We start from the raw sequence: 12,724 nt of genomic DNA, 5'->3' as shown, positions 1-12,724 counted from the left end.
ATTTCTCGCATGTAATAGCCTTAATTTCTCAGAACAAGAATAGAATGACGAGTTTCAGAAGAAAGTTCTTTGTTTCTGGCCATTTTGAGCCTGTAATCGAACCCTCAAATGCCAACGCTCCAGATACTCAACTAGCCTACAGAAAGCCAGTTTTATTGCTTCTTTATTTAGAACAACAGTTTTCAGTTGTGCTAACATAATTGCAAAAGGGTTTTCTAATGATCAATTAGCCCTTTAAAATTATAAACATGGATTAGCTAATAAGTCGTGCCATTGGAACACAGGAGTGATGGTTGCTGATAATGGGCCTCCGTACGCCTACGTAGATATTCCATTAAAAAAATTTGCCGTTTCCAGCTACAATAGTCATTTACAACATTAACAATGTCTACAATGCATTTCTGATCAATTTGATGTTATTTTAATGGATGAAAAATGTGCATTTTTAAACATTTGAACGGTAGTGTATGTTCTGGGCCTCTTCCTCAATGAAATGGCATCTAACAACATATTACATAAATACACAACTGACAAGGCGTTGAAGCAACAACCTCAAAACGTGAGCTCTGAGGCGTCTCTTGTCGCATCTTATCATTCCTGTGGTCTATAGATGGGGGAGGGAGTTGTAAGTACTTTCATCCAATAGTAGCAGGCTATGGGAACATGATTCAGTCAACTGCCAATCATCAGGCAGCAGCCCAGGTTCTGGGTACCCCTAGGTACAGAGCTAGGATCAATTTCTCCTCCCCCAAAACGAACTTTAACAATTAGTACAACTGACCCATGATCAGCGTCTAGTGGCAACTTCCACCTACACCTCAGTGGGTCTTCTTTGGTGGCCACTGGGTGACAGTGACACAACCGTGGTAGCTGACACTGCGTGACATGGGCTTCTCGTCTGTCAGCTTGCCGCTCTCAGGACTGTAGGCCCAAACCTGGTCGGTGGCCGAGGCACAACTATCTCTCCCCCCGACAATGTAGACCTTCCCCTCACACACAGTCAGGCCACAGCTCTCCTGATAGACAGACACAGAGACATAAGGGTCAGGGGCTTATTCATAAAGCGTCTCAGAGTAGGAGTGCTGATCTAGGATCAGGTCGCCCCTGTCCCTGTTCATCTTGTTCATTATGTTCCAAAAGATAAAACTAAAAGATAAAATCCTAGATCAGCACACCTACTCTGAAAAGCCTCATAAAAACCGTCCCAGGTTTCTTTTTTTCCTTTCCTTGGATAATATGTCATTTCAACCCATACCAAACTAATATGTGACAGGCAGCTCCAAAATCATGTGGCTTTAGAAGCTTTACACCCCACAAATTATAAATGAATGGCCTACTGCTCCTCAACTCCTGTTTCTTCTCATATGTGGCCATATCAGAAATTATAATCCCATTCGCTGTACACGGGTGTCTACACGGGTGTCTACATAGGGATTGTTTTTGTTGTGATTTCAACAATTGTGATTGTAAATCCTTATCTGGCAATTGACAAACAGGAGTTGTCAAAAGCAAAGTGATTTCCCTATTTTATGTAACCCACTGGTTACACATACTAGTATCAAATTCACTTACCAGTTTCATTGGCAAGTCCACCACTTTGCTCCAGTTATCGGTCTTTGGTGTGTAGCTGTAAATCTGGTCCAGGAGGCCTCCCACCACATAGATGGTGTTATTGTGTGCGGTGGCATTGATGCATCTCTGAGAGAAGGGACAGGATGACACATACTGCCATTGGTCCTCTTCTGTGTTATAGCACTGAACCTGCATGGACCATAGAATTACATTTAGAACATACACTATGACCAAACGTATGTGGACACCTGCTTGTCGAACATCTCATTCCAAAATCACTGGTATTAATATGGAGTTGGTCCCCCCTTTGCTGCTATAACAGCCTCCACTCTTCTGGGTAAGCTTTCCACTAGATGTTGGAACATTGCTGCGGGGACTTACTTCAATTCAGCCACAAGAGCATTAGTAGGGTCGGGCACTGATGTTGGGCGATTAGGTCTGGCTTGCAGTCTGCATTCCAATTCATCCCAAAGGTGTTCGATGGGGTTGAGAGCAGGGCTCTGTGCAGGGCACTCAAGTTCTTCCACACCGATTTCGACAAACAACTTCTGTATGGACCTCACTTTGTGCACAGAAATGGGCCTTCCCCAAACTGTTGCCACAAAGTTGGAAGCAAAGAATCATCTGGAATGTCATTGTATGCTGTAGCGTTAAGATTTCCCTTCACTGGAGTTTAGGGGCCAAGCCCCGAACCATGAAAAACAGCCCCAGACCATTATTCCTCCGCCCCCAAACTTTACAGTTGGCACTATGCGGTTGGTGATCTTAGGCTTGTGTGCGGCTGCTTGGGCACGGAAACCCATTTCATTAAGCTCCTGACGAACAGTTCTTGTGCTGACGTTGCTTGCAGAGGCAGTTTGGAACTTGGTAGTGAGTGTTGCAACTGAGCGAGGACAGACTATTTTTACTCGCTACGCACTTCAGCACTCTGCGGTCCCGTTCTGTGAGCTTGTGTGGCCTACCACTACGCGGCTGAGCCGTTGTTGCTCCTAGACATTTCCAATTCACAATAACAGCACTTACAGTTGACCGGAGCAGCTCTAGCAGGGCAGAAATTTGATTAACTGAAATGTTGGAAAGGTGGCATCCTAGGACAGTGCCACGTTGAAAATCACTGAGCTCTTCAGAGGGGTCATTCTACTGCCAATGTTTGTCTATGAAGATTGCATGGCTGTGTACTCGATTTTATACACCAGTCAGCAACGGGTGTGGCTGAAATAGTCGAAATCACTCATTTGAAGGGGTGTCCAAATACTTTTGTATATATATTGTATAAAACAATAGGATCTCTATGGTATGGACAGCACAAGCAGGGTTGTTTAAGAGAAGGTTAAACATAAAATTAGGTGTGCTAGAGATATAGAGATCACATATTAGGCATTACATTATTTTTTTTTAAACGTATGCATGTGTATATAAATAGCAATTTTTCTCTTTATTATGTATTTTTAGACATTTAGTATGCCTAAAAGGTTTTCTTATAATACATTACTTTTGGGGATGGTTTCCTGATTACATATTAAGACTAGTCTAGGAGTAAAATTAATTCTCAATGGAGAATCTCTATTGAAACTGCTTTTTAGTCCAGGACTATTCTGTGTCTGGGAAACCGGCCTAAAATGCACTGAACCTCTATGGACAGTAAAAGTAGGGTCTTGTAAGAAATGGCTTAACACTACATTTGACTAATACTACAGTATTGTGTGTGGCTTCCACATCAGCAGAACAACAGTGTCTCACTTTTTATTGATCTCTCTAATGCTTTTGATACAGTTGATCATGCTATACTAAGGCAGAGATTGTCGAGTGTAGGTCTTTCGGAGCATGCAGTTGCATGGTTTGTTAACTATCTGTCTGATAAAACTCAGTGCACTCAATTTGATGGGCTTATGTCTGTTAAATTGCTTGTCTGGAATGGTGTGCCCCAAGGCTCTGTACTTGGTCCTCTCTTATTCACTATTTATATAAATGATTTAGACAAAAATGTCCAAAATGCACAACTTCATTTTTATGCTGATGATACTGTTATTTACTGTTTTGCCTCGTCTCTTACAAAAGCTTTCCAGAACATGCAAACTCCTTTTTATACTGTTCAACATACCTTGTGTCAATTGAAGCTTATCCTCAATACTGAGAAAACTAAACTAATGGTGTTTTATAATGCAAGAAATGGTCCTCTGACCCTTTCACCTATTACTACCTGTCAGGGCAAGGAGATTGAGGTTGTAACCTCATATACATATCTTGGAATTTTAATTGATGATGGCCTCTCTTTTAAATTGCATATTCAACAATTTACAAAAATATTGGGATTTTATTTTAGGAAAAGGCCTGTTTTTCTTTTGAAGACAGAAGGAGGCTAGTATCAGCTACATTTATGCCTTTACTAGACTATGGGGATATTTTATATACAGTGCCTTGCAAAATTATTCGGCCCCCTTGAACTTTACGACCTTTTGCCACATTTCAGGCTTCAAACATAAAGATATAAAACTGTATTTTTTTGGGAAGAATCAACAACAAGTGGGACACAATCATGAAGTGGAACGACATTTATTGGATATTTAAAACTTTTTTAACAAATCAAAAACTGAAAAATTGGGCGTGCAAAATTATTCAGCCCCTTTACTTTCAGTGCAGCAAACTCTCTCCAGAAGTTCAGTGAGGATCTCTGAATGATCCAATGTTGACCTAAATGACTAATGATGATAAATACAATCCACCTGTGTGTAATCAAGTCTCCATATAAATGCACCTGCTGTGATAGTCTCAGAGGTCCGTTAAAAGCGCAGAGAGCATCATGAAGAACAAGGAACACACCAGGCAGGTCCGAGTTACTGTTGTGAAGAAGTTTAAAGCCGGATTTGGATACAAAAAGATTTCCCAAGCTTTAAACATCCCAAGGAGCACTGTGCAAGCGATAATATTGAAATGGAAGGAGTATCAGACCACTGCAAATCTACCAAGACCTGGCCGTCCCTCTAAACTTTCAGCTCATACAAGGAGAAGACTGATCAGAGATGCAGCCAAGAGGCCCATGATCACTCTGGATGAACTGCAGAGATCTACAGCTGAGGTGGGAGACTCTGTCCATAGGACAACAATCAGTCGTATATTGCACAAATCTGGCCTTTATGGAAGAGTGGCAAGAAGAAAGCCATTTCTTAAAGATATCCATAAAAAGTGTCGTTTAAAGTTTGCCACAAGCCACCTGGGAGACACACCAAACATGTGGAAGAAGGTGCTCTGGTCAGATGAAACCAAAATTGAACTGTTTGGCAACAATGCAAAACGTTATGTTTGGCGTAAAAGCAACACAGCTCATCACCCTGAACACACTGTCAAACATGGTGGTGGCAGCATCATGGTTTGGGCCTGCTTTTCTTCAGCAGGGACAGGGAAGATGGTTAAAATTGATGGGAAGATGGATGGAGCCAAATACAGGACCATTCTGGAAGAAAACCTGATGGAGTCTGCAAAAGACCTGAGACTGGGACGGAGATTTGTCTTCCAACAAGACAATGATCCAAAACATAAAGCAAAATCTACAATGGAATGGTTCAAAAATAAACATATCCAGGTGTTAGAATGGCCAAGTCAAAGTCCAGACCTGAATCCAATCGAGAATCTGTGGAAAGAACTGAAAACTGCTGTTCACAAATGCTCTCCATCCAACCTCACTGAGCTCGAGCTGTTTTGCAAGGAGGAATGGGAAAAAAATTCAGTCTCTCGATGTGCAAAACTGATAGAGACATACCCCAAGCGACTTACAGCTGTAATCGCAGCAAAAGGTGGCGCTACAAAGTATTAACTTAAGGGGGCTGAATAATTTTGCACGCCCAATTTTTCAGTTTTTGATTTGTTAAAAAAGTTTGAAATATCCAATAAATGTCGTTCCACTTCATGATTGTGTCCCACTTGTTGTTGATTCTTCACAAAAAAAATACAGTTTTATATCTTTATGTTTGAAGCCTGAAATGTGGCAAAAGGTCGCTAAGTTCAAGGGGGCCGAATACTTTCGCAAGGCACTGTATGTGGACATCTATAAGTACCTAGGTGTCTGGCTAGACTGTAAACTTTCCTTCCAGACTCATATCAAACATCTCCAATCTAAAATCAAATCTAGAGTCGGCTTTCTATTCCGCAACAAAGCCTCCTTCACTCACGCCGCCAAACTTACCCTAGTAAAACTGACTATCCTACCGATCCTCGACTTCGGCGATGTCATCTACAAAATAGCTTCCAACACTCTACTCAGCAAACTGGATGCAGTTTATCACAGTGCCATCCGTTTTGTTACTAAAGCACCTCATACCACCCACCACTGCAACCTGTATGCTCTAGTCGGATGGCCCTCGCTACATATTCGTCGCCAGACCCACTGGCTCCAGGTCATCTACAAGTCCATGCTAGGTAAAGCTCCGCCTTATCTCAGTTCACTGGTCACGATGGCAACACCCACCCTTAGCACGCGCTCCAGCAGGTGTATCTCACTGATCATCCCTAAAGCCAACACCTCATTTGGCCGCCTTTTTTTTTCTATTGTGTTATTGACTTGTTAATTGTTTACTCCATGTGTAACTCTGTGTTGTCTGTTCACACTGCTATGCTTTATCTTGGCCAGGTCGCAGTTGCAAATGAGAACTTCTCAACTAGCCTACCTGGTTAAATAAAAGTTAAATAAAAAAATAAAATAACAATTATGTACTCTGCGCCATCGTCTTGGGACACCTTACAAAATACTTTTAAACTGGAAGAACTTGTCCCGATTGGTGTTTTTAAATCACTGATGGAGGATTTTGAGGCTGATTCCCTGACCTGTCAATGTTATTAATTTGCTGTTTTATACTCTTGTGAATTCAATGGTTTTTACTAGATTACTTGTAGTTTTTCATGTTGTCTGTCTGTAATTATTTTGTAATGACTTGGTGCTGCCTATCTTTGCCAGGGCGCTCTTGAAAAAGAGATTTTAATCTCAATGAGCCCTTCCTGGTTAAAGAAAGGTTAAATAAATAAATAAAAACAGCAGATCCACTCGACACAAATAGTGTGTCTGTTTTGTATGCAAATACTAAATGAGGGGGTTCTTAATGGAGTATGATAGTTCTGACAGTTTGGAATGCTGCTGGTTTCCTGGAATCCATTCTAAGAATCGTGTTAAGGCAAGCCCTAAGGCATAAAAGAAAAGCATCTTTTGATCTTCAGAATTTGGTTATAGCCTACAGTCCAATGAGCATTACAGTATAGAGAACATCTTCAAATGGACAACAAGATATAACATGAAAGTAAGTAATGTGATTCTGAAGGTGTTCTTTGGAAAAGGTCACTTCCATGACCACTTCCATGGCCAATTCCACAAAACTTTCCAAGACATTTCACAAAAGCAAAGCAAGGCTCTCTATGTCAGAATTTAAGAACCTTGGTTGACATTTAATATATCTACATAGGGAGTACTTGTCATTCCATAATCCAGCTATTGTTTGTTTAAGCCATTGTCTAAGTGTGGTGTGGACTACAATATTTATTTTAATTTTATTTAACCTTTATTTAACTAGGCAAGTCAGTTAAGAACAAATTCTTATTTCACAATGATGGCCTACCCCGGCCAAACCCTCCCCTAACCGGACGCCGCTGGGCCAATAACAACAACACGTGCTGGTAGATGATGAAATGTCAACAATATTGCTATTCTGTTCTTAAACTTTAACCGTGATTTCATGATACGTGTGAAGTAAAGCAAATAGTTTGAACGTAATAGTTTACCTCAACTCTCAATACCCTTTTCACACTACCATACCACCCAAACCGTACTGTGCTGGCTCGGGTCTTTTCTTTTCACACATGGTTCCAACAACTATGGTGGATGCATAACTCAGTTCGCCTCAGTTCAGTATTCTGAAAAGGGTAATCTAACCTCTACTGTATGCCTGACCCATTTCGGGCGGAAATTTCCCATTGGTACAGATCTTTTGCCCGTGCTACAGATGCCTATATCGGTCCATTAATACAGGACTAGTAAAGGCCCAGTGCACTACTTTTGTGTGAAAAAAAATGTATTCAAAAAATATAAAATGCATTATTAATGTATATTTTTTTATTCCGATTTTTCACAGGGGCAGCACCCCCTACTTCCTGTGGCTATGTCCAGGTATGTCATGAAATTGCACAAGTGGGGGGGTGGGCATTTCCTCTTTTGTTCTCTATTGCTCCTCTATTGTTCCTCAAGCAAGGAGGCCGATGGCATAACGGAATCCCATCAGACTAACTCCTTGAATATCCTACTCCTTGAAGTTTGCTGTGTACTTTCATGTATTTATATTTGTGATATTGCTTTTCAACTTTAAAAGTAAAAAAAATTGCTCGAGGGGGTCTTTAACCATTAGTGGGGGAAATGCAAAACTGACCCATGATCAGCGTCGTGGGGCAATTTCGCTCTACACCACAGATTCCAGCTCACCTTGTTGGTATTGCAGTCATTGTTCACGGCCCCACCAATGACGTAGAGCTTGCCAGAGCAGCCCACAAGAGCCGCTGAGCTCACGGCCAGCAGTAAAGGGGCTACAGTCCGCCACTGGTTGTCGTAGACGCTGTAGCACTCCACATTGGACAAGCGCTCCAGCCCATTGAAGCCTCCCACTGCATACAGCTACAACCACAAACACACACACACAGCTTAACTCAGTACAATTCTTATTCTACCCAGTCTATGGTCAAATTGCAAACCAGCCTGCTCGGACTCTACAAATATTCATTATGGGAGAACTCCTAAGCGCTCACAATGCTGACTTTGACTTAATCACAAATGGATGTCAATTATTATGGGGCTTTGTATCCACAAAGGGAGGCAACTGGAACAAAGGCAGGCTCACCTTTCCAAGCAGAGCAGCCATCTTGTGCCTCCACCTGGCCTTGGCCAAGGAGGCGACACGAACCCAGTGGTCTACCTGGGGCATGTACTTCCACACATCCGAGCTATTCAACTGGCCTCCTGCAGGACGATACAATCAAGTCAGGGTCAATATGAAGGCTATCAAACATCTTAGAGTAGGAGTGCTCATCTAAGATCAGTTTTGCCATTTAGATCACAATGAATAAGATTTAATGGACACTCCTACTCTGAGACTATTGATACATATAGCCCCATATTTCAGAACTGAGACAGTGGCCATGTTTAATAACTTTCAAAAATGCCACTGCCTTGGGTTTTCTTATAGGCTGTGGACATAACTGTCTGGGTAAATACATCTAGAGCAGAGATGCTATGGAAAAGCAATTAAAGACATCCCACATCCCACAGAAAAACATGCATTTCCCTTTGAATAAGCAGAAGCTCTGTCAGTTGACAGTAGAACTGACGTAAGGTGTAAAAACAGGTTTGACAGCAATGTGCTTTGCACAATAACAAACATGGCTTGTTCACAGCTATTTCCCTGATAAAGTATGAATAGCTTATTATCTAGGGGACCGTTCCTAAACATCTACCATTACATAATAAAAATATTTTGGTAGCACTTTACATTACAGCATGGGATAAAGTTGTAATAACATGGTAATAGTATGTTCACAAGTAATTGTCAAAGATAAAATACTAATATAAACCTATAGTAATATGCACCATCGTCTCATCTTGTGACGATCAACATTTCCTTATAACAGTGGCACACCTGACACGTATACTTCATTCTGCAGCTCACAACTGGCAAACTCGGACTTAGAGTATCCTGGGATGGTGGCACCGGGCACCCACTCTTTGGTGTAAGGGTTGAGTTTCTCAGTGAAGGACAGTCTGGAGAAGCCGTTTCTGTCACAGCCTCCGATCACCACGATCACCTCCGCTCTCCCCATGCACCTGAGCACAGACAGACCGACAGACAGAGTGAATATATTTTAACTGAAGAACTGAGAACAAACTGGACAACAATACAGACTCCCTGAATATGTACTAGTATTTTTACAAATGTGACTATTAGTGATATGAGTCTACAGCAGAGAGACATACCAGAACTGTATTTTCGCTCATAGAAGAATTCCCTCTTCTCTCTCCTTTACTTTGTTTTGTTTTTAGGTTAGAAAAAAGGTAGCAAAATCCTGGTCCTGAAAGAAGCTATGTTCCAGCCTAGCACTTGATTTAACCAAATATCGTATCATCAATACTTTAATTAGCTGAACCAAATGTGTTTGCATTGGGCTAGGAAAAAAAGCCTCCACACCCTGTAGCTATTCAGGACCAGTGTCAGCGACCACTATAGAGCATTATTGTACATACATACATAAGGCTGGCTGATGTTTTTTGACACCAATGGCTTTAGTACTTACTTTCTCGGTCTGGTCCGCACAGAGTCCACTTCCCTCCCCAGGACATGGTACATCCTGGCCTCCTGCAGCAGTGGCCGGCACTCCCTGCAGTCCTGGACCAGGTCGTCCGACTCTATCACATTGACGAAGAAAACAGGGTCCACCAGAGGCAGACGCACTAGCTCCAACAGCTCCTGGAGGGCCCCTTTCCTTTCTGCGGGCACGTGGTGCACCCATTTCAGCACTGCCTCCACCAACACCTCCTCCTTGTCCACCTGGAGTTGCTCGCTGGTCAGAAGCTCCACCACACGCTCTTTGGCTAAGCTCAGGAACTCTTCGTGCTTGTAGACCTCCACAAAGTCCCTGTACAACATAGTCTGGCACTTGTCTGCCAGAGGCGTGATGAGGTATGAGCTAGCGAAGTCCATGATGCCTAGGCAGTTGGAGTGGTCCATACGCTCCTCCAGGAACTGCACACACGCCTTGCTGAGCACGCTGACACCCAGCATGTCGGCGGCGCCGAACACGCTTCCCACGTTGGTCTCATCCAGCACCGCCTTGCCCTCATACACGAAGTTGAGCACCGTCTCCATGGTGGAGGCACCTATGCCCTGGATGCGCACCAGCTGCTGCCGGCTCTCGCGGAGCTGCCCGTTGAACATTGTGCGGAAGTAGATGCTGCCGGCGCTGAGGATGGCGCGGTGGCATGGGAACTCACTGCTGTCCACCTGTAGGACCATGTCGGTGAAGGTGCCGCTGCGGCGATAGACGTTGAGCACCTGGAGGATCTGTTCTGAGTGACGTGGGCCCTCGCAGAAGCTCATCTCTTTCCACTGGGGATGTTGGTCGCCCTGAGGCAGAGGTTGAGGCTCGCCAGCGCTTCCAAACCCCATGGTGAGGAATGGACGAGGGAGCTGGAGGGAGGGAGAGAGAAAGAGTGAGCGAAGATGAGAGTAGAGAAAGGCTTAAAATTATTGGATTAATTAATGTTTTACAGTACTAGGTCTAATCTATTTTTTTTTCATTTGGTGTTAAGACTTCGACATTGAATAAAGCTGATTTTAACATTTCAATTAAAGTGAAATCTGACTTTATTGTGGTGAACTTTATTGTGGTGAACTTTTTATGGTGAACTATCCTTTTCATTGCATATGCTTTATAATTAAAGTCACTTTTGCAAAGTAAAAAAAAAAATAAGACCAGATATCCCATAAGAAAACTATTGCCACTGTAGCATACATTTTATGGTTGCTCGTTTTGAATTGGTAGACGATTGCGCACCGATAACACAATAATAAGCCCTCTACATGCACAGGCGGCACAGCATGAAATTTGATAGCCATGCACAGCAGCTGCTCCCTGCACGATAATATCACCGCCGGGATAGCCAATCAGCCTTCCAGGCAGCATGCGCTGTTATGGTTCTGATCCACACCCTTTGTCAATCTATTAGGGAAAAAACGTGTATAGGCTATACAGCATTCACAACCTGGTCGTTGGCTTTTTTGAATGTGGTATGTAAAAAGTAAAAATCCAAACGGAGTGTTTTCTTTATTTTGTACGATCGTGAAATAATATGCTATTTACTTATTGACTGGAACAAACGTATTATTTGAATACAAATACGATTAAACATTCACTGCATAATACGAAACTATGGTTTGTTGTTCAGATAATTAACATTTTCCATTAAAAAAAACAACATTAGCCTACAATATAACTGTTTTCCAAATAAGTGTTTCTTTGGTTAAACTAGACACTCACATGCAAACTTATTTACTGAAAAAATAGGCTAGATCTAAATTAATACAATAAGGTAATAAACGAAAAAATCAGACATGCACAATAGCACAAAATATTATAAAATGTACCTTCAAGACTTCACCTGGCATGGATGGGAAATTAGGCTATGTTGCCTAAAACCAATAACGGTCGATCATTCAACGACAAGAGCAACTGTTCAGGTATCCTACAAAGGAAGTTACACACTAGGCTTTTTATATGATTGCCGACAGGGAAGATGCGAATACAGAAAATAAACAATAACCTGGAAGTTCACGTGAGGTATCCTGTGCAATATTAACCGTAGCCTAGCCTACCTGTCTCGACCACTGAGGTAGCGACTGAAAGAAAGGGGGAGGAGCGTAGACAGCATCAGTTATGTCCAACAAACACAAAGGGGATAAATTATTTGGCTATGCCAGTAGGTCTACTGTGGAATTAGACGTATATTCCCCCACCCCCTTGTTACCCAGACCCAGTGCTTTTCACAGCCTACACAAAGCAGATGATTTCAGGTTTGTCTGAAAGGGGCCGTCAGAGGTAGGCCTATTCCTGTTTTTTGGTTGCAAATCACATTTCCCTATGATATAATAACATATTATATGATATTCTATTTCATTCTATTATATTACATTCTTCTAAGACCTGAGTAGGGCTCCATGGAGGTGTTTTATTGATGTGTGCCTCTCCTCTGATCCTGTGCCCCTATAGGCATACAAAATAATAACAATAATAGTAATTGTATTTCATTTATATAGCGCTTCTCATTTCAAAAATAATCTCAAACTGCATGAAAGCAAAAAGTACAAAAAAACAAATATAAATTGATGGTCAGCTTCCAATGATGGAAAGGGAGTTGGAAAGGGAGTAGCAGTTTGGGTTGGAAAGGGTTTTAAATCATTTTAAAATAGAGTTTTAAATGTTATTTAAAACTAAAAGCACATTATTGTACAATAACCATAATGATATCACCTCTATAATATCACTAGATCTTTTTGCAAAAAATAAATAAAAAATGAAATATTTACATAAGTATCCAGACTCTTTGCTGTGAGACTCAAAATTGAGCTCAGGT

General features: G+C 41.8%; 1 protein-coding gene across 2 annotated transcripts; it reads right to left on the bottom strand.

The window, feature by feature from the left end:
- Nucleotides 1-357: 357 nt before the first annotated feature.
- Nucleotides 358-11,977, bottom strand: klhl35 (kelch-like family member 35). Of its 2 annotated transcripts, none has more exons than XM_036989820.1 (7): nucleotides 11,739-11,977; nucleotides 9,889-10,781; nucleotides 9,237-9,421; nucleotides 8,442-8,560; nucleotides 8,030-8,218; nucleotides 1,573-1,761; nucleotides 358-1,016 (listed from the first exon to the last, which is right to left on the bottom strand). In XM_036989820.1, exons 1-7 carry the CDS (start codon nucleotides 11,757-11,759, stop codon nucleotides 819-821), a joined length of 1,794 nt encoding a protein of 597 aa, XP_036845715.1. In that variant the 5' UTR covers nucleotides 11,760-11,977; the 3' UTR covers nucleotides 358-818. The 2 variants fall into 2 exon arrangements, with proteins under 2 accessions (XP_036845715.1, XP_036845716.1); XM_036989821.1 differs by having other exon boundaries at nucleotides 11,753-11,977.
- Between the last annotated feature and the right edge of the window lie 747 nt (nucleotides 11,978-12,724).

The sequence above is a fragment of the Oncorhynchus mykiss genome, chromosome 10 (genome assembly GCF_013265735.2).
Source record: "Oncorhynchus mykiss isolate Arlee chromosome 10, USDA_OmykA_1.1, whole genome shotgun sequence".
NCBI lineage: Eukaryota > Metazoa > Chordata > Actinopteri > Salmoniformes > Salmonidae > Oncorhynchus > Oncorhynchus mykiss.
This window is presented reverse-complemented; position numbering and strand designations above follow the sequence as displayed.

Excerpts from the sequence above, each read along its gene's own strand:
- klhl35 (XM_036989820.1), bottom strand. The coding sequence starts at position 11,759 with ATGCCAGGTGAAGTCTTGAAG. Across the intron at positions 10,782-11,738 it reads TGCCAGGTGAAGTCTTGAAG|CTCCCTCGTCCATTCCTCAC; the intron begins GTACATTTTATA and ends CCCTCCCTCCAG. Across the intron at positions 8,561-9,236 it reads GAATGAAGTATACGTGTCAG|GAGGCCAGTTGAATAGCTCG; the intron begins GTGTGCCACTGT and ends ATCGTCCTGCAG.